The 19,642-nt window shown below is 45.2% G+C and overlaps 1 protein-coding gene across 1 annotated transcript in view; it reads right to left on the bottom strand.

The window, feature by feature from the left end:
- PDE4A (phosphodiesterase 4A) overlaps window positions 1-17,580 on the bottom strand; it is a 375,781-nt gene extending 358,201 nt beyond the window's left edge. The window contains exon 1 of the mRNA XM_075577433.1: window positions 17,229-17,580. Coding sequence (XP_075433548.1) covers window positions 17,229-17,270 — 42 coding nt within the window. The 5' untranslated portion in view covers window positions 17,271-17,580. The remainder of the gene's footprint in view (window positions 1-17,228) is intronic.
- Window positions 17,581-19,642: the final 2,062 nt, after the last annotated feature.

Raw genomic sequence — 19,642 nt, 5'->3', positions numbered from 1 at the left:
ACAGACACACAATAACACATCAAAGAAGGGGGATACTGCACAGACACACAATAACACATTGAAGAAGGGAGATACTGCACAGACACACAATAACACAACGTAAAGAATGAAGATACTGCACAGGCAAACAATAACACACCATGAAGAAGGAAGATAATGCATAGACACACAATAACACAACATAAAGAATGAAGATACTGCACACAAACAATAACACACCATGAAGACGGGAGACACTGCACAGACCCACAATAACACACCATGAAGACGGGAGACACTGCACTCCAGTGGGACACCGCTTCTCACTGCCGGAATGTTTAATCGCATCCACAATGGGAAACCCCGGAACTCGGAATCACATTGGGGGTTACGCACAAAGCAGTGATAAGTGTTTTTAAGTGAGATAAATGCTTTTTGGCGCAATTTATGGCGCAGATTTTTTAGCAATGACTGTGTTTTGATGCTGTGAAGCCTTGTAAGCGCGATACCGCAGTGTTATCACTGCTTTGTGAATCGCGCTGCACGCAATATTGAGAAATAAAGGCATTTATCTCACTTAAAAACACTTATCACTGCTTTGTGCGTAACCCCCTTTGTGTCAGACAGGGGGCGCCAACACATTTCCTGCAACTCAGGACTAGATTTGCGCCCGGTACCCCCCCCCAATACAGGTACCACTACCCACCCAGTAGATGCAATTACCACTGCTACCCCCAAATACAATTACCCCTACTACCCCAAATACAATTACCACTACTACCCCCAAATACAATTACCCCTACTATCCCAAATACAATTACCCCTACTACCCCAAATACAATTACCCCTACTACCCCAAATACAATTACCCCTACTACTCCAAATACAATTACCCCTACTACCCCAAATACAATTACCCCTACTACTCCAAATACAATTACCCCTACTACCCCAAATACAATTACACCTACTACCCCCAAATACAATTACCCCTACTACCCCCAAATACAATTCCTATTACTACCCCCAAATACAATTACCCCTACTACCCCCAAATACAATTACCACTACTACCCCCAAATACAATTACCACTACTACCCCCAAATACAATTACCCCTACTACCCCCAAATACAATTACCCCTACTACCCCCAAATACAATTACCCCTACTACCCCAAATACAATTACCACTACTACCCCCAAATACAATTACTCCTACTACCCCAAATACAATTACCACTGCTACCCCAGAAACAATTACCACTGCTACCCCCAAATACAATTACTCCTACTACCCCAAATACAATTACCACTACTACCCCCAAATACAGTTACCCCTACTACCCCAAATACAATTACCACTACTATCCCAAATACAATTACCCCTACTACCCCAAATACAATTACCCCTACTACCCCAAATACAATTACCCCTACTACTCCAAATACAATTACCCCTACTACCCCAAATACAATTACACCTACTACCCCCAAATACAATTACCCCTACTACCCCCAAATACAATTCCTACTACTACCCCCAAATACAATTACCCCTACTACCCCCAAATACAATTACCACTACTACCCCCAAATACAATTACACCTACCCCCAAATACAATTACCACTACTACCCCCAAATACAATTACCCCTACTACCCCAAATACAATTACACCTACTACCCCAAATACAATTACACCTACTACCCCCAAATACAATTACACCTACCCCCAAATACAATTACCCCTACTACCCCAAATACAATTACCCCTACTACCCCAAATACAATTACACCTACTACCCCCAAATACAATTACCACTACTACCCCCAAATACAATTACCCCTACTACCCCAAATACAATTACCCCTACTACCCCAAAACAATTACACCTACTACCCCAAATACAATTACACCTACTACCCCCAAATACAATTACCCCTACTACCCCCAAATACAATTACCACTACTACCCCCAAATACAATTACCCCTACTACCCCAAATACAATTACCCCTACTACCCCAAATACAATTACACCTACCCCCAAATACAATTACCCCTACTACCCCCAAATACAATTACCCCTACTACCCCAAATACAATTACCCCTACTACCCCCAAATACAATTACCCCTACTACCCCCAAATACAATTACCCCTACTACCCCAAATACAATTACCCCTACTATCCCCAAATACAATTACACCTACCCCCAAATACAATTACCCCTACTACCCCAAATACAATTACCCCTACTACCCCAAATACAATTACACCTACTACCCCCAAATACAATTACCCCTACTACCCCAAATACAATTACCACTACTACCCCCAAATACAATTACACCTACCCCCAAATACAATTACACCTACTACCCCCAAATACAATTACCCCTACTACCCCAAATACAATTACCCCTACTACCCCAAATACAATTACCACTACTACCCCCAAATACAATTACCCCTACTACCCCAAATACAATTACCACTACTACCCCCAAATACAATTACACCTACCCCCAAATACAATTACACCTACGACCCCCAAATACAATTACCCCTACTACCCCAAATACAATTACCCCTACTACCCCAAATACAATTACCACTACTACCCCCAAATACAATTACACCTACCCCCAAATACAATTACACCTACCCCCAAATACAATTACACCTACTACCCCCAAATACAATTACACCTACCCCCAAATACAATTACCCCTACTACCCCAAATACAATTACCCCTACTACCCCCAAATACAATTACCCCTACTACCCCAAATACAATTACCCCTACTACCCCCAAATACAATTCCTACTACTACCCCCAAATACAATTACCACTACTACCCCCAAATACAATTACCCCTACTACCCCCAAATACAATTACCACTACTACCCCCAAATACAATTACCACTACTACCCCCAAATACAATTACCCCTACTACCCCAAATACAATTACCCCTACTACCCCCAAATACAATTACCACTACTACCCCCAAATACAATTACGCCTACTACCCCAAATACAATTACCACTACTACCCCCAAATACAATTCCTACTACTACCCCCAAATACAATTACCACTACTACCCCCAAATACAATTCCTACTACTACCCCCAAATACAATTACCCCTACTACCCCCAGATAGAATTACCCCTACTACCCCCAGATAGAATTACCCCTACTACCCCCAGACAGAATTACCCCTACTACCCCAAATACAATTCCTACTACTACCCCCAAAATACAATTCCTACTACAACCCCCCAAATACAATTAACCCTACTACCCTAGATACAATTAAGCCTACTACCCCAAATACAATTCCCACTACTACCCCAGAAACAATTACCCCTACTACCCGCTGATACAATTACCACCAACCGCCTCAGATACAATTGCCCCATCTACACCCAGATACAATTACCACTACTACCCCCCAATTACAATTACCACTACAACCCCCAGATATAATTACTACTTCTACCCCAGATACAATTACCACTACTACCCCCCAATTACAATTACCACTACAACCCCCAGATATAATTACCACTTCTACCCCAGATACAATTCCCCAACTACCCCCAGATATAATTACCACTTCTACCCCAGATACAATTACCCCTACTACCACCCAGATATAATTACCACTTTTACCCCAATACAATTACCACTACAACCCCCAGATATAATTACCACTTCTACCCCAGATACAATTCCCCAACTACCCCCAGATATAATTACCACTTCTACCCCAGATACAATTACCCCTGCTACCACCCAGATATAATTACCACTTTTACCCCAATACAATTACCACTGCTACCCCCCAAATACAATGACCACAACCCCCTCTCCCCCAAATCCAATTACCACAACCCCCCTCCCCCCACCCGACCAAATCCAATTAGCACTTACCTCTAATTGCTACCGCCTGGGGCTCAGTACCATTATGGTGATACTGGCGTTGCCATGTGGGGCTGGGAGTGGGTATAACCAGGCACTATTGGAATTGTATGTAACCCCCCCCCCCCCCCCTTCTCACTGCTGGTGGAGGGTCCGACACGCTAGACACATTTCTCACTATCCCTTTCATCCATTTATTGCCCCGTCTGTTTATTATTTGCCACCCCCTCTGCTGTTCCTGCATTAGATTGTTAGCTTAGGAGTTACGCCTGTGTTAAAGCTGCAGACCGAGCAATACCCTACATGTGGTTTTTTTTATAAATCCGTTCTTTACTATGAAAAAATAACTGTAGTATTGTTTTCCAACTCTGAATGACATTTTTGATGCATTATAATGTAACAAGCCTTTTTTTGTTTCTATAGCAACCACTTACAAAGTCCCTTCCTCTTCTGAAACCGGCTCTGGCACACGCCCCTTTTTGAGCCCTGCCCTCTCTCTAGCAGTGCACCTATTGTATCTAGTGACTGCCTGGTCACATGATCCTCCCCACAGCACTTTGCATCTTTGGTCCTCTTCTGCTGCACTGACAGCCATCTAGTGAACCCCTGAGCTGAATCTTCGCCGATCGATCACAGGAGAACGGATCGATCGGCAACTCAGCTAATGACTTATCATTGTGTGGATTGTATCGATGCGCATATTAAAGGAGGGAAAAAATAAAATAAAAAAACAAACGCCAGCTGGGACTGCAGCTTTAGCCCTCATGGAACACTGTGCAGTTGGCAAAGCTAATGCCCGCTGCCCTCTGGTGGTAGAATGGCGTAATTGCCGGCAAGAAGACTTTAATTGCTTGTAGCATGCATGACCAGAGCTAATTAATTAAATGAGTTTTAATGGAAAGAGAGCGCGTGGGGACTTGAGAGGCAGTCTCCTCTGACACAACGCTGAACCCTGCGGATGACATGGAAACACGCAGTTTGATCGTTGGCTTTACTTTTGTATTAAGCGTATTCTTATGTCTATTCCCCGTTAGCCTACCACTCTCCAGTTTCAGAGAACGACCTCTTGTTCTAGCTCTTCTCTCTCTCTGCAACATGCTTCACCCTCCTGTACTGAGTTGAAACCATGTACAAATGTAAAAGTTTGCATCAAACATGCAGGACACAATGGTGAAAGGTGTGACGCGATCGGGACACACGCACAGACACACACTATCTCTGCTCCATGCTGTTTCCTCCTCTCCTTGGTCCCAACCTCCAGCTCCTGACACCTCTTCCTGATTGGCTGCATTACCCAGCAGGACCCAATCGGGATGGAGGAAGCTGCCCAGCCCCCTAGCAGCAGCAGCCCTGCTCTCTCCATGCTTGGTAATACCGGTATACACATACACGTCCAGAGAGGTAATACCGGTATACACATACACGCCCAGAGAGGTAATACCGGTATACACATACACGCCCAGAGAGGTAATACCGGTACACACATACATGTCCAGAGAGGTAATACCGGTATACACATACACGCCCAGAGAGGTAACACCGGTATACACGTACACGCCCAGAGAGGTAATACCGGTATACACATACACGCCCAGAGAGGTAATACCGGTATACACATTCACGCCCAGAGAGGTAATACCGGTATACACATACACGCCCAGAGAGGTAATACCGGTATACACGCACACGCCCAGAGACGTAATACCGGTATACACATACACACCCAGAGAGGTAATACCGGTATACACATACACGCCCAGAGAGGTAATACCGGTATACACATACACGCCCAGAGAGGTAATACCGGTATACACGTACACGCCCAGAGAGGTAATACCGGTATACACGTACACGCCCAGAGAGGTAATACCGGTATACACATACACACCCAGACAGGTAATACCGGTATACACATACACGCCCAGACAGGTAATACCGCTATACACATACACGCCCAGAGAGGTAATACCGGTATACACATACACGCCCAGAGAGATAATACCACTATACACATACACGCCCAGAGAGGTAATACCGGTATACACATACACACCCAGGGAGGTAATACCCGTATACACATACATGTCCAGAAAGGTAATACCGGTATACACGTACACGCACAGAGAGGTAATACCGGTATACACATACACGTCCAGAGAGGTAATACCGGTATACACATACATGCCCAGAGAGGTAATACCGGTATACACATACATGCCCAGAGAGGTAATACCGGTATACACATACACGCCCAGAGAGGTAATACCGGTATACAGGCATACCCCGCATTAACATACGCAATGGGACCGGAGCATGTATGTAAAGCGAAAATGTACTTAAAGTGAAGCACTACCTTTTCCCATTTATCGATGCTTGTACTGTACTGCAATTGTCATATATGTGCATAAGTGATGTAAATAACGCATGTGTAACAGGCTCTATAGTCTCCCCGCTTGCGCACAGCTTCGTACAGGTAGGGAGCCGGTATTGCTGTTCAGGACGTGCTGGCAGGCGCATGCGTGAGCTGCCATTTGCCTATTGGGCGATATGTACTTACTCGCGAGTGTACTTAAAGTGAGTGTACTTAAAGCGGGGTATGCCTGTACACATACACGTCCAGAGAGGTAATACCGGTATACACATACATGCCCAGAGAGGTAATACCGGTATACACATACACGCCCAGTCCGGTTCAATACTGGACACCTGGCAACCCTACCTGTAGTCTTTCCTGTGTAACCCCAACATCAAGTCATGTGGACAACGAAGTGGAAGACGTCTACCCTGAAATCAACCAACTAAACAACAAATGAAATGATCACCTCAAGCTCATTATGGGAGATTTCAAAGCTAAGATTGGTGTACCATCAGAAAGACGAAGCATCAGTTGGTCAGCCAGTATGGTGACGGTAATGGGAATGAACATGGGGACAGAGAGGTAGAAATGGCAGAATGTGAAAACTTCTACATCGTGAATTAACTCTTCAAGAATAATCAGCATAGGACATGGAGTGGGCCCAACGGGATCAAGAATGACACGGACTATATCCTTGCTAACATGAAACATGTGATTGAAGACTGACCCTTCCTTAACTGTTTGGACACAATTAGTATTCGCTAATTGGTTTCCCCGCAAATGACATTTTAATGTGAAGAAGACAAAAGACGAAAACAAAATCAACATCAAAAAACCTCAACACGAACCCGGCAGATAATTCCAACTGGAGCTGGGGGAAAAAAAACACATTTCCGTTCGTTCGAGATGCACGCCGACACTTTGACAAACAATTATGAGAGACGTACGAAGATTATAGCTGAAAGCGCTAAGAAAGCCGATAAAGAAAATAGCAGGTGAGACAAAGCAGGTACAGAGGAAACGGCAAGAAATGAAGCAATCCCAAGACGCAAGAACAATTATTGACTATACAGAGCTGGGCAAGACGATCCACAAACGTATCATTGAGGATATAAGAACATTTAATTGGGACATGATGCAGGAGACTGTGGAATAGAAAAAGGTTTACAGAAGACGAAGCAGCGACTTAATGTTGGGAAGACGCCAATCCTCGCACTCAAACAAACGATGGATGGAGAGACGGAGCACTTACTATACAGAGAGTTGAGGACTTCTACAGACATTGGACAAGAACACAGATAGCACCGGGTATCATCCAGCAGATGAAGAGTGAGAAGAAACCGTCAATGGCGTACCGTGTGTCCTCTCAGAAGAATATACAAATGCAACAAGAATCAATGCAGAATGGGAAGGCCCTCCGGGGTTGACAGCGAGACCAAAGTGATGTTCGACCAAGGTGTCAACTCTACAAAGATCAAAATAGGTGGCAGAGAACTAGAAGGTGAAAACGATGTTTTATTGTAAGTGTCCTTGGATGGGAACTTGGTGAATTAAAGCAATCAGAGAATGAAGATGGGGGTGGAGGCGTTTGGAAGAGACAATCTTTTAAGGGAACCTCTCACTGTTACTCAAGAGGAAAGTGGGTGACCCGTGTATCCTGCCCATCCTCACATATGGATGTGACACTTGGCCCCTAAACGTGAAGATGTATGGAGAGATGCATGCTGGGTATTACCTGGAGAGACAGGAAAAAGAAGGATTGGGTTCCAAACCAAACACAAGTCTGTGACATCATGACACAGGAGAATAAACTACAATGGCGATGTGCCCGGACATATCGCAAGAAGGAATGACCATCTTTAGACACATCTATCTGTGTATTTATCTGTCTGTCTGTCTGTCTATCTATCTGTGTATCTCTCTGCCTGTGTATCTATCTGTGTATTTATCTGTCTGTCTGTCTATCTATCTGTGTATCTCTCTGCCTGTGTATCTATCTGTGTATCTCTCTGTCTGTGTATCTATCTGTGTATCTCTCTGCCTGTGTATCTATCTGTGTATCTCTCTGTCTGTGTATCTCTCTGTCTGTGTATCTATCTGTGTATCTCTCTGCCTGTGTATCTATCTGTGTATCTCTCTGCCTGTGTATCTATCTGTGTATCTCTCTGCCTGTGTATCTATCTGTGTATCTCTCTGCCTGTGTATCTATCTGTGTATCTCTCTGCCTGTGTATCTATATGTGTATTTATCTGTCTGTCTGTCTATCTATCTGTGTATCTCTCTGCCTGTGTATCTATCTGTGTATTTATCTGTCTGTCTGTCTGTCTATCTATCTGTGTATCTCTCTGTCTGTGTATCTATCTGTGTATTTCTCTGCCTGTGTATCTCTCTGTCTGTGTATCTATCTGTGTATCTCTCTGTCTGTGTATCTATCTGTGTATCTCTCTGTCTGTGTAGCTATCTGTGTATCTCTCTGCCTGTGTATCTATCTGTGTATCTCTATGTGTATCTCTCTGCCTGTGTATCTATCTGTGTATCTCTCTGCCTGTGTATCTATCTGTGTATCTCTCTGCCTGTGTATCTATCTGTGTATCTCTCTGCCTGTGTATCTATCTGTGTATCTCTCTGCCTGTGTATCTATCTGTGTATCTCTCTGCCTGTGTATCTATCTGTGTATCTCTCTGCCTGTGTATCTATCTGTGTATCTCTCTGCCTGTGTATCTATCTGTGTATCTCTCTGCCTGTGTATCTATCTGTGTATCTCTCTGCCTGTGTATCTATCTGTGTATCTCTCTGCCTGTGTATCTATCTGTGTATCTCTCTGTCTGTGTATCTATCTGTGTATCTCTCTGCCTGTGTATCTATCTGTGTATCTCTCTGCCTGTGTATCTATCTGTGTATCTCTCTGCCTGTGTATCTTTCTGTGTATCTCTCTGTCTGTGTATCTATCTGTGTATCTCTCTGTCTGTGTATCTTTCTGTGTATCTCTCTGCCTGTGTATCTATCTGTGTATCTCTCTGCCTGTGTATCTATCTGTGTATCTCTCTGCCTGTGTATCTTTCTGTGTATCTCTCTGTCTGTGTATCTATCTGTGTATCTCTCTGTCTGTGTATCTTTCTGTGTATCTCTCTGCCTGTGTATCTATCTGTGTATCTCTCTGCCTGTGTATCTATCTGTGTATCTCTCTGCCTGTGTATCTTTCTGTGTATCTCTCTGCCTGTGTATCTATCTGTGTATCTCTCTGCCTGTGTATCTATCTGTGTATCTCTCTGCCTGTGTATCTATCTGTGTATCTCTCTCCCTGTGTATCTTTCTGTGTATCTCTCTGCCTGTGTATTTATCTGTGTATCTCTCTTCCTGTGTATCTTTCTGTGTATGTCTGTGTATCTCTGTCTGCACGTCTGTCTGTCTTCAAATCTTTCTATCTGTCTGTCTATCTGTGTATCTCTCTGCCTGTGTATCTTTCTGTGTATCTCTCTGCCTGTGTATCTATCTATCTGTGTATGTCTGTGTATCTCTGTCTGCACGTCTGTCTGTCTTCAAAACTTTCTGTCTGTCTATCTGTGTATCTCTCTGCCTGTGTATCTCTCTCTCTCTCTCTCTCTCTCTCTCTCTCTCTCTCTCTCTCTCTCTCTCTCTCTCTCTGTATCTGTCTGCCTGTGTATCTGTCTACCTGTGTATCTGTCTGCCTGTGTATCTATCTATCTGTCTTTCTATCTGTCTGTGTATGTGTCTGTCTATCTGTCTGTTTATCTATCTGTGTATCTGTCTGCCTGTCTGTGTATGTGTCTGTCTATCTGTCTGTGTATCTATCTGTTTATCTATCTGTGTATCTGTCTGCCTGTCTGTGTATGTGTCTGTCTATCTGTCTGTGTATCTATCTGTTTATCTATCTGTGTATCTGTCTGCCTGTCTGCTCACTGGGAAGTGTCGTTTGCAAAGGTAATGACTGCCCTCTTGTGGTAGAAAGGTGTACAGGCAGCCAATAATTAATGCTTCAAGTACAGTAAGGCCGTGATTATCCAAACACTATGCATCCCCTCAGAACGCTTACTAACCGCGACTGTCGCGCCGCTTGCTACTGCAATACGGGCGACAAAGCGTTAAAAAAAAAAAAAAATTATTTGCGACAGCCGTCCAATCAAAGAACAGATTTCAGCCTGCAGTCGCGTGCGCAGAAGAATGCGCTTGTGACATCACAGACGCGCGTGCACGCACTGCAGTGCATCAGTATAATCAGAAACCTACGTCGCGTGAACGAAGGTGGCTATTTTATTAACCCTTCGCGTGTGCCGAAGCGAGCCGAGGCAGCCGTTTGCGCCGCGAGACGAAACAATTCGATTCGGGGTCACGTGCGCGCGGCTCAGCCAATGAGGGCGAGCCGCTCATGTGACGTCACGAGCACGCCCTCGCCACGCTCCCCCCCACCCCTCCCTCACGTCGCGCAAGAACTGCAGGCCACGGATCGCGTCTAGTTCAGGCGCGCGTGGTCATGCTACTGTATGTACGAGGCCCCACGGGTCTCCCCTACCAAAAAACGACGGGAGTACAAAGTCACAGGGGACCCGCACTCCATAGTAGCTAAGTCTCAGGGTACGCAAAGGGTTAAATGACATTGAGAGAAGCGGGACCCTCTGACACAATGCTGAACCCTGCGGAGTATCGGAGTATCAGAGTATCGGAGTATCGGAGGCGGTTTCAATCTTTATCTGGTCTTGTTGGTGATGGGATCCTCTTCCATACGCAGGGTGTCAACCCCCAGTCCCCCTCTCCTCTCACACACTTTGTCCTTCTGGGGGGGGGGGGGGGAAGGGGAGGTGAGGGAGAAAGGAAGGAGAGGGGGGTGAGAGAGAAAGGAGGGAGAGGTGAGAGAGAAAGAAGGGAGAGGGGTAAGTGAGAGGGGGAGGTGAGAGAGAAAGGAGGGATAGGGGCAAATGAGAGGGGGAGGTGAGAGAAAGGAGGGGGCAGTGAGAGAGAAAGGAGGGGTAGGGGGAAGTGAGAGGGGAATGTGAGAGAGAAAGGAGGGAGAGGGGGAGGTGAGAGAGAAAGGAGGGAGAGGGGGAGGTGAGAGAGAAAGGAGGGATAGGGGGAAGTGAGAGGGGAAGAGAGAAAGAGGGGGAGGTGAGAGAGAAAGGAGGGATAGGGGGAAATGAGAGGGGGAGGTGAGAGAGAAAGGAGGGAGAGGGGGATGTGAGAGAGAAAGGAAGGAGAGGGGGAGGTGAGAGAGAAAGGAGGGAGAGGGGGAGGTGAGAGAGAAAGGAGGGGGAGGTGAGAGAGAAAGGATGGATAGGGGGAAGTGAGAGGGGAGGTGAGAGAGAAAGGAGGGATAGGGGAAATGAGAGGGGGAGGTGAGAGAGAAAGGAGGGGGAGGTGAGAGAGAAAGGAGGGAGGGGGTGAGAGAGAAAGGAGGGAAATGGGGAGGTGAGAGAGAAAGGAGGGAGAGGGGGAGGTGAGAGAGAAAGGAGGGAGAGGGGGAGGTGAGAGAGAATGGAGGGGGGCGGTAAGAAAGGAGGGAGGGGGTGAGAGAGAAAGGAGGGAGAGGGGGAGGTGAGAGAGAAAGGAGGGAGGGGGTGAGAGAGAAAGGAGGGAGAGGGGGAGGTCAGAGAGAAAGGAGGGGGAGGTGAGAGAGAAAGGAGGGAGGGGTGAGAGAGAAAGGAGGGAAAGGGGGAGGTGAGGGGGAGGTGAGAGAGAAAGGAGGGAGAGGGGGAGGTGAGAAAGGAGGGGGCGGTAAGAAAGGACGGAGGGGGGTGAGAGAGAAAGGAGGGAGAGGGGTGAGAGAGAAAGTATCCTGGATGCCAACTTTAAAAAAATGGTCTTACAAATACCTTGACCACTTGGAAATCGGGAATAGAAGTAAATCAGAGATGTGACATAGTGTTTTTCAACCAGGGTTCTTACTGCAGGTGGTTCGCGGGGCACGACCTAAAGGTAATTTGAAAATTGTATCAAATACAGAAGAAATTACAATGCATCTGATCTCAGACGCGCTATTAGAGAGGGTTGGGGTTCCTTACAATGCATCTGATCTCAGACGCGCTATTAGAGAGGGTTGGGGTTCCTTACAATGCATCTGATCTCAGACGCGCTATTAGAAAGGGTTGGGGTTCCTTACAATGCATCTGATCTCAGACGCGCTTTTAGACAGGGTTGAGGTCCCTCACAATGCATCTGATCTCAGACGCGCTATTAGAGAGGGTTGGGGTTCCTTACAATGCATCTGATCTCAGACGCGCTTTTAGACAGGGTTGAGGTCCCTCACAATGCATCTGATCTCAGACGTGCTATTAGAGAGGGTTGGGGTTCCTCACAATGCATCTGATCTCAGACGCACTATTAGAGAGGGTTGGGGTTCCTTACAATGCATCTGATCAGAGACGTGCTATTAGAGAGGGTTGGGGTTCCTCACAATGCATCTGATCTCAGACGTGCTTTTAGACAGGGTTGAGGTCCCTCACAATGCATCTGATCTCAGACGCGCTATTAGAGAGGGTTGGGGTTCCTTACAATGCATCTGATCTCAGACGCGCTTTTAGACAGGGTTGAGGTCCCTCACAATGCATCTGATCTCAGACGCGCTATTAGAGAGGGTTGGGGTTCCTTACAATGCATCTGATCTCAGACACGCTATTAGAGAGGGTTGGGGTTCCTTACAATGCATCTGATCACAGACGTGCTATTAGAGAGGGTTGGGGTTCCTCACAATGCATCTGACCTCAGACGCGCTATTAGAGAGGGTTGGGGTTCCTCACAATGCACCTGATCTCAGACGCACTATTAGAGAGGGTTGGGGTTCCTCACAATGCATCTGATCTCAGACGCGCTATTAGAGATGGCTGGTTGTTCCTCAAAATTTCACTTAGGGTTCCTTAACCAAAAAAAAGTTGGAAACCACTGTTCTAGAATATAATCTAGAAGAATTCAATTATACAAATCGCTGTAATTAAATTTCACCCCCAGTCTCGTCTCAATTAAATTCAAGAAAAATGATTGCCAATTATTGTATTATATTATCATTCCAAACTCATTTTAATTTATGATATATGTCTCACTGCATTCTTTATAGATACACACGTTAGAGGTAATATATTAAGGACCACATCATACCCTTTGACTAAATGACTTCATTAATTACAAAAAAAATCGTGCTTCTTTAGAGCTTTGGATAATATATGTCATGTTGATAAATATTATTACTATGGTGTGATTACTATATCACACACCATTTCAATTCATTATTGGGATAAAAATATTGAGAGGTACAGGAGGGCCCCCAGTCGTGCGGCGGGTTGCGTTCTAAGGACCCGCCGCAAAGCAAAAAGCAGGGTTTGCGGATCACGTCACGTCCGACGCGCCTCTCGTCACTCTACGCGTTTCACTCCCGATGAAACCGTCAAGCCCGGCGAAACGCGTGGAGTGACGAGAGGCGCGTCGGACGTGACGTAATCCGCAAACCCTGCCCGAGAACCAGACCGGAACGCTCTGCGATAGCGCGGGACGGGGAGGAGCGGTGAGGACGGGGCAGAGGGCAGAGAGAACGCCCAGTGATTAGCCGCAGCTCCGTTTGTTGGTTCTTAAGGCGCGAAAACCTTTGTAACCGTGTGAGTGCATTTTCACCTTTGCGTGAGTGATAAACATTTTTTAATCAGCATACGCTATGTTGTATTTGTCTACTTACCTAAGGAAGGTGACCCGACTCCAGAAGTGCATCATAGGTTGAGACAGAGACCGAAAGACCGCACATTACCAATTTTATTGGGGCACGACTATTATTGGTTGGAAATGTGTGAGTACGCACTGCACAGAATTCAAGACGCACCCCGTGTTCACTGTGTTAACATAATGCACTATATTCTGTATGTTTTTTATTTTGCATACCCCTGCGCTCCCCGTTTTTCCTGGACTGCTGTACATGTGGGATTGAGGGAATCCAATCCTCCCAGGGTTTGAGCAGCGAAGTATCACCTTGATTATTATATCACTATTTATACTATTTCACTTGCACTTATCACAGTGTTATTTTGTATATTTGATCCCAGCGCTGATTTAGTAACATATCCTGTGCACACGGAGTGGTTTTACTGTAGTCTAGTTGGACGTGATTTCAGCTGACCAGATTATATATCTACCATTTGAGCAATACCATCATATACTTTACCATCATATACTTTGGAGTTAATTAGTTGGCGCTATATCTCAATGTACTGCATAGGTGGTCTATTAATACCTGTGCTGACACTAAGCTGTATGTGTAACTCTGAGCATGATTACACATACATCTGTATCGATGAGACTTGATGCTGTTATAGATATCAAACTTGATATAGTGTCGGTATATAATACTACAACAACACGCCAAGATTATTAGGGTGTTACTTTACTCCTGGTATACACCTCTTCCAGATAAGGTATAGAGGTTACATCTACTGTAGCTCATGGTCTATATTTAATGCACCTTATTAGATATGCCAAATAATTATTTCCACGTGGTTCTCTAATATATGCCATTTAAGGGTGCATTTCGGATCTGTGGTTCTGGTCTCAGCTGGTTTATTTCACCAGCGCTGTATCTGTCCTTCATCACCTTACCACCCGACAAGTAGTACACTATGGGGCCTATGCAGAGAGCAGCGCTATTTCAAAATTCGCCATTTTTTGGAGAAAATCGTGCAGAAAACAGCAGAAAATGGCGAGTTCCGAAAAACGCGCCAATTTTTCTTTTCTATTTGTAAAACTCGCCTCGCGGCTGGCGAGAACCTCAATCTCGCCAGTTTTAAAAATATCCTAATGCAGAGAGGCGCGAACGGCATCTAGCGGCTGTTCGCGCCATTGTCTCCTTTTTGCCTCGCCAGAAAAAATTGGCAAGAAGCTGCCGCTCGCGGCCATTGCAATGGGGGAAAAAAGGCGCGAATTTGTTTTTACACGTTTCTGAAGCGCGCATCTCGCCAATTTAAACTCGCCACACGCATCCATGTTAAACATAGCAGAATTCGCACTTTTCTGCATATGGAGAATAAAACTCTCCAAAAAAGCTACTTTTTACTAAATTCGCCATTTTTAAAATTCGCTGCTCTCTGCATAGGCCCCTATGTCTGAGTGTTTATTTATTGAGTAAGGGCTATTGGCAGCACGTCTTACATATTATTTTAATTACCGTTACACTTATAATCGGCAATATATGTTTTAAGTAATGTCAATAAAAGGTATATTTTAGACTCGAGTGGGTGTGCATTTAAAGCTGCAGTTCAGTCTTTTTTTTAAATTTATTTTATTACTTCAATAGTTTCATGTGGGCAATCTCTAATTACCTAAAGCACTGCATAGCTGCCGGTCAATTAGAATACAAGAAAATTGGTCTTTCAAAGTTGTTGGTTTTTTTTAAACAGAAAATGCTAAAAGTATGTTTTCTTACTGCAGAACTGATTTATTAAAAAAAAACACACACATGCAGGATATTGCCTGAACTGCAGCTTTAAGTGAATTTTTTCTTTTGAGCACACTGTCTTGTGAGATTATCATTTTACTGATTCAATTCAGTTCACACTTTGCACTCACCTGATAATTATCGATTACTTTTTCTAGTTCATTTGCATGGTTTATACTGTAGTTGATCACTCCCTACCCCACCCTCTTTTTGTCTATTAGACGATAACACAACATTATGCCACAATAAGATGTAGCTGGGACGCTGTTTTTGCATATAATTAGCTTTGGAGATAACACGTTAACCTCGGGGGAACATCACGCCCGCTCCTGATTCACGTCCCCGAGCTCAGCGCATCTGGACCACTTGATAGATGTCACCTTCATTCTATCATAATGCAGTGTTCTTATTGAACACTAGAGGGAGCCCTTGTATACGAATTGGACCAATGTAACACCTATTGCATTGTATGCCCTGTACGTGTATCTATATATCGCCATATATGTACCTAGCGCTTCCCAGCAGTAATACACGCGACATGATAACATAACACATCAAGGGAATAAGCGCTTCAGACACAAAAGTAACTATAGGAAACGGAGTCCCTGCCCCGAACGGCTTACAATCTAATACAATATACGTAATTGATATCCTTATTAGTGTAGCGCCGTCCACGTACGTGGCGCCTCGCAGACGTAATATCCGTGACACCATGGGAATAGGCGCTTCAGACATCCAAATAAACGGGAAGGGAAATGAGTCGCTCGTTTGCATGGCATTACCCAGAATCCCCGGCTGCAGTGGACGCATTGTATGCTGAGATAATGGGGACAGACGGGGTTTCAGACCTGTTTGAGACATGCGAATATGCTCTATAAGGGTGTTAGTATTTGCGGTATACTGTACGGCGAAGCGTTTTTGTCACTTTTTTTTTAACTCATTACAGGCATACCCCGCATTAACGTACTCAATGGGACCGGAGCATGTATGTAACTATGTAACACAGGCATACCCCGCATTAACGTACGCAATGGGACCGGAGCATGTATGTAACTATGTAACACAGGCATATCCCGCATTAACGTACGCAATGGGACCGGAGCATGTATGTAAAGCGAAAATGTACTTAAAGTGAAGCACTACCTTTTCCCCCACTTATCGATGCATGTACTGCACTGCAATCATCATATACGTGGATAACTGATGTAAATAACGCATGTGTAACAGGCTCTATAGTCTCCCCGCTTGCGCACAGCTTCGGTGCAGGTAGGGAGCCGGTATTGCTGTTCAGGACGTGCTGACTGGCGCATGCGCGAGCTGCCGTTTGCCTATTGGGCGATATGTCCTTACTCGCGAGTGTACTTAAAGTGAGTCTCCTTAAACCGGGGTATGCCTGTATACAGTACTTTGCGTCTGGTTATAAATATGATACTATTTTGGGGTTGTGGCTTAAAGTGAAGAGCTGAAAGAAGAATTTACAGAGCCAGCAAGCCACATACGGGCATCCGAGGCACCGGTAATAAATATGTTACTCTTACCTCGTCTCCAGAAACCGTCAGAACACTCCGGCTTTTCTTCATGTTGAGCAGGTCTCCGCTTTCAGAGATCCCACCGCTGCCCCCCTTCCCTCAACGCCCAGGATTACGCCAAATTTTAATCCATGTGGAGCCGTCGGCAACGTCGATCCACTCCTGGGGCGCGGGGTAAAAAAAAAAACAAAGAAACCAAGATCCCAAACTTCAATCCTGATTATTGTGGGGTTTCCGTCACAGCGTTCCCAATCCTCCTTCCCGTAGTATTACTTGGGAAATCGCGGACCCCACGCGTTTCTGTTTTGTACAAATCTTAATCCTTATGGGGGTTTTTTTTCCCCGGACGGGGAGATTATTGCTGAAATCACCACGAACTTCCCCCCCGGTTTGCTTGAGGCTTTCTACGAGGTCCCAGAATGTTACCCCAATTCTTGTAGGGTTATATGGTTTTTTTTTGTTTTTTTTAATCCAACGACTAAATCCTATGGTCTTTTGTTGTCTGCAAAAACAAGAATGGAGGGGAAAAAAACAAGTTCAGATTTCAAGATGCCTTTTAGTTCTGGGGAAAAGCTGAAGATGTCAGCCATATTTAATGAGACCACAAATATTTATTTTTTAAATTCATTTTGTTTTCTTCCACGCTCTCACGCAATGCCAGTAGCTGCCAGTGCAGAAAGAAAGAGGCCTTTCCGATGGGGTTGGCATGCCCTGATATTGTGTAAGCCCTTCCTGCGTGTCCAAACCGTGCGGACAAGGATTTTTTAGACTTGGTTTCATTCCCCCCCCCCCCCCCCCCCCCCCCCCCGACAATCACATTTTTTTCATAAACTCGCTGGAATTCTCATAACTCTGTTAAGTGCAAAAGGCAAAACGGCTTCAAATAATTAGACAGGATTCCCTTCTCCCAATGGTTCCTCCTCTCCCTGTATTGTATCTGTGTCCCTCTGTATATTAGAGTGTAAGCTCTGCGGGGCAGGATTCCCTTCTCCCAATGGTTCCTCCTCTCCCTGTGTTGTATCTGTATCCTCTGTATATTAGAGTGTAAGCTCTGCGGGGCAGGATTCCCTTCTCCCAATGGTTCCTCCTCTCCCTGTATTGTATCTGTGTCCCTCTGTATATTAGAGTGTAAGCTCTGCGGGCAGGATTCCCTTCTCCCAATGGTTCCTCCTCTCCCTGTATTGTATCTGTGTCCCTCTGTATATTAGAGTGTAAGCTCTGTGGGGCAGGATTCCCTTCTCCCAATGGTTCCTCCTCTCCCTGTATTGTATCCGTGTCCCTCTGTATATTAGAGTATAAGCTCTGCGGGGAAGAATTCCCTTCTCCCAATGGTTCCTCCTCTCCCTGTATTGTATCTGTGTCCCTCTGTATATTAGAGTATAAGCTCTGCGGGGCAGGATTCCCTTCTCCCAATGATTCCCCCTCTCCCTGTATTGTGTCTGTGCCCCTCTGTATATTAAAGGTCAGACTGTGAGACCTTGTCCATCGGCGATGGGCCATGTTCTGCTCGAAAAAACTGTCCTCGTCACCTTTATTCTGGATGCAGTACTGCAATTGTCCACTAGGCATAAGCCCCAAAAGACTACAACTCCCAGAGGCATTGCAGCCTGGGACTCCCCCACTTCCTCCTCTGTCCCCTACTTAAACTCCAGGAAGTTGCTCCTTTCTGGCCTTTCAACTTTGTCGCCAGCCCACGTCCCTGTTACCTGCCCATGCCCTTGTCCATGGACCAGTCCTGTTTGCCGGTTATTCTGTTTACCCAGGATTGCTTGTCTCTGCCCTAATTAACCCCTGTTCGTTATCATTTTCCTTCCCGGGTTGTGTCACTTTCTCTCCCCGGTGTTGTTCTCGGACACCTCTGTAATTACACTCGTACACAGGTTTATAAAGCTACAAGTGTTCAACACAATATGCTCATGTATAATGCAGATCGAAATTATGTTTCAAATCTGGTGCTCTGCTGGTAAAATAGAGATCCAAAGAGCAGGGAAGAGGGATATTTTCATTCTGCAGTGTATGAAGGGAAGGAAGCAGTTATATGGGGCAATAGGAGTTATAGGGAGGGGTTATATGGGGCAATAGGAGGAGATATAGGGAGGGGTTATATGGGGCAATAGGAGGAGTTATAGGGATGGGTTATATGGGGAAATAGGAGTTATAGGGAGGGGTTATATGGGGAAATAGGAGTTATAGGGAGAGGTTATATGGCGTAATAGGAGGAGTTATAGGGAGGGGTTATATGGAGCAATAGGAGTTATAGGGAGAGGTTATATGGGGCAATAGGAGGAGTTATAGGGATGGGTTATATGGGGCAATAGGAGTTATAGGGACGGGTTATATGGGGTAATAGGAGTTATAGGGAGAGGTTATATGGGGCAATAGGAGGAGTTATAGGGATGGGTTATATGGGGCAATAGGAGGAG

This window comes from Ascaphus truei, chromosome 20 (genome assembly GCF_040206685.1).
Source record: "Ascaphus truei isolate aAscTru1 chromosome 20, aAscTru1.hap1, whole genome shotgun sequence".
Taxonomy (NCBI): Eukaryota; Metazoa; Chordata; class Amphibia; order Anura; family Ascaphidae; genus Ascaphus; species Ascaphus truei.
This window is presented reverse-complemented; position numbering and strand designations above follow the sequence as displayed.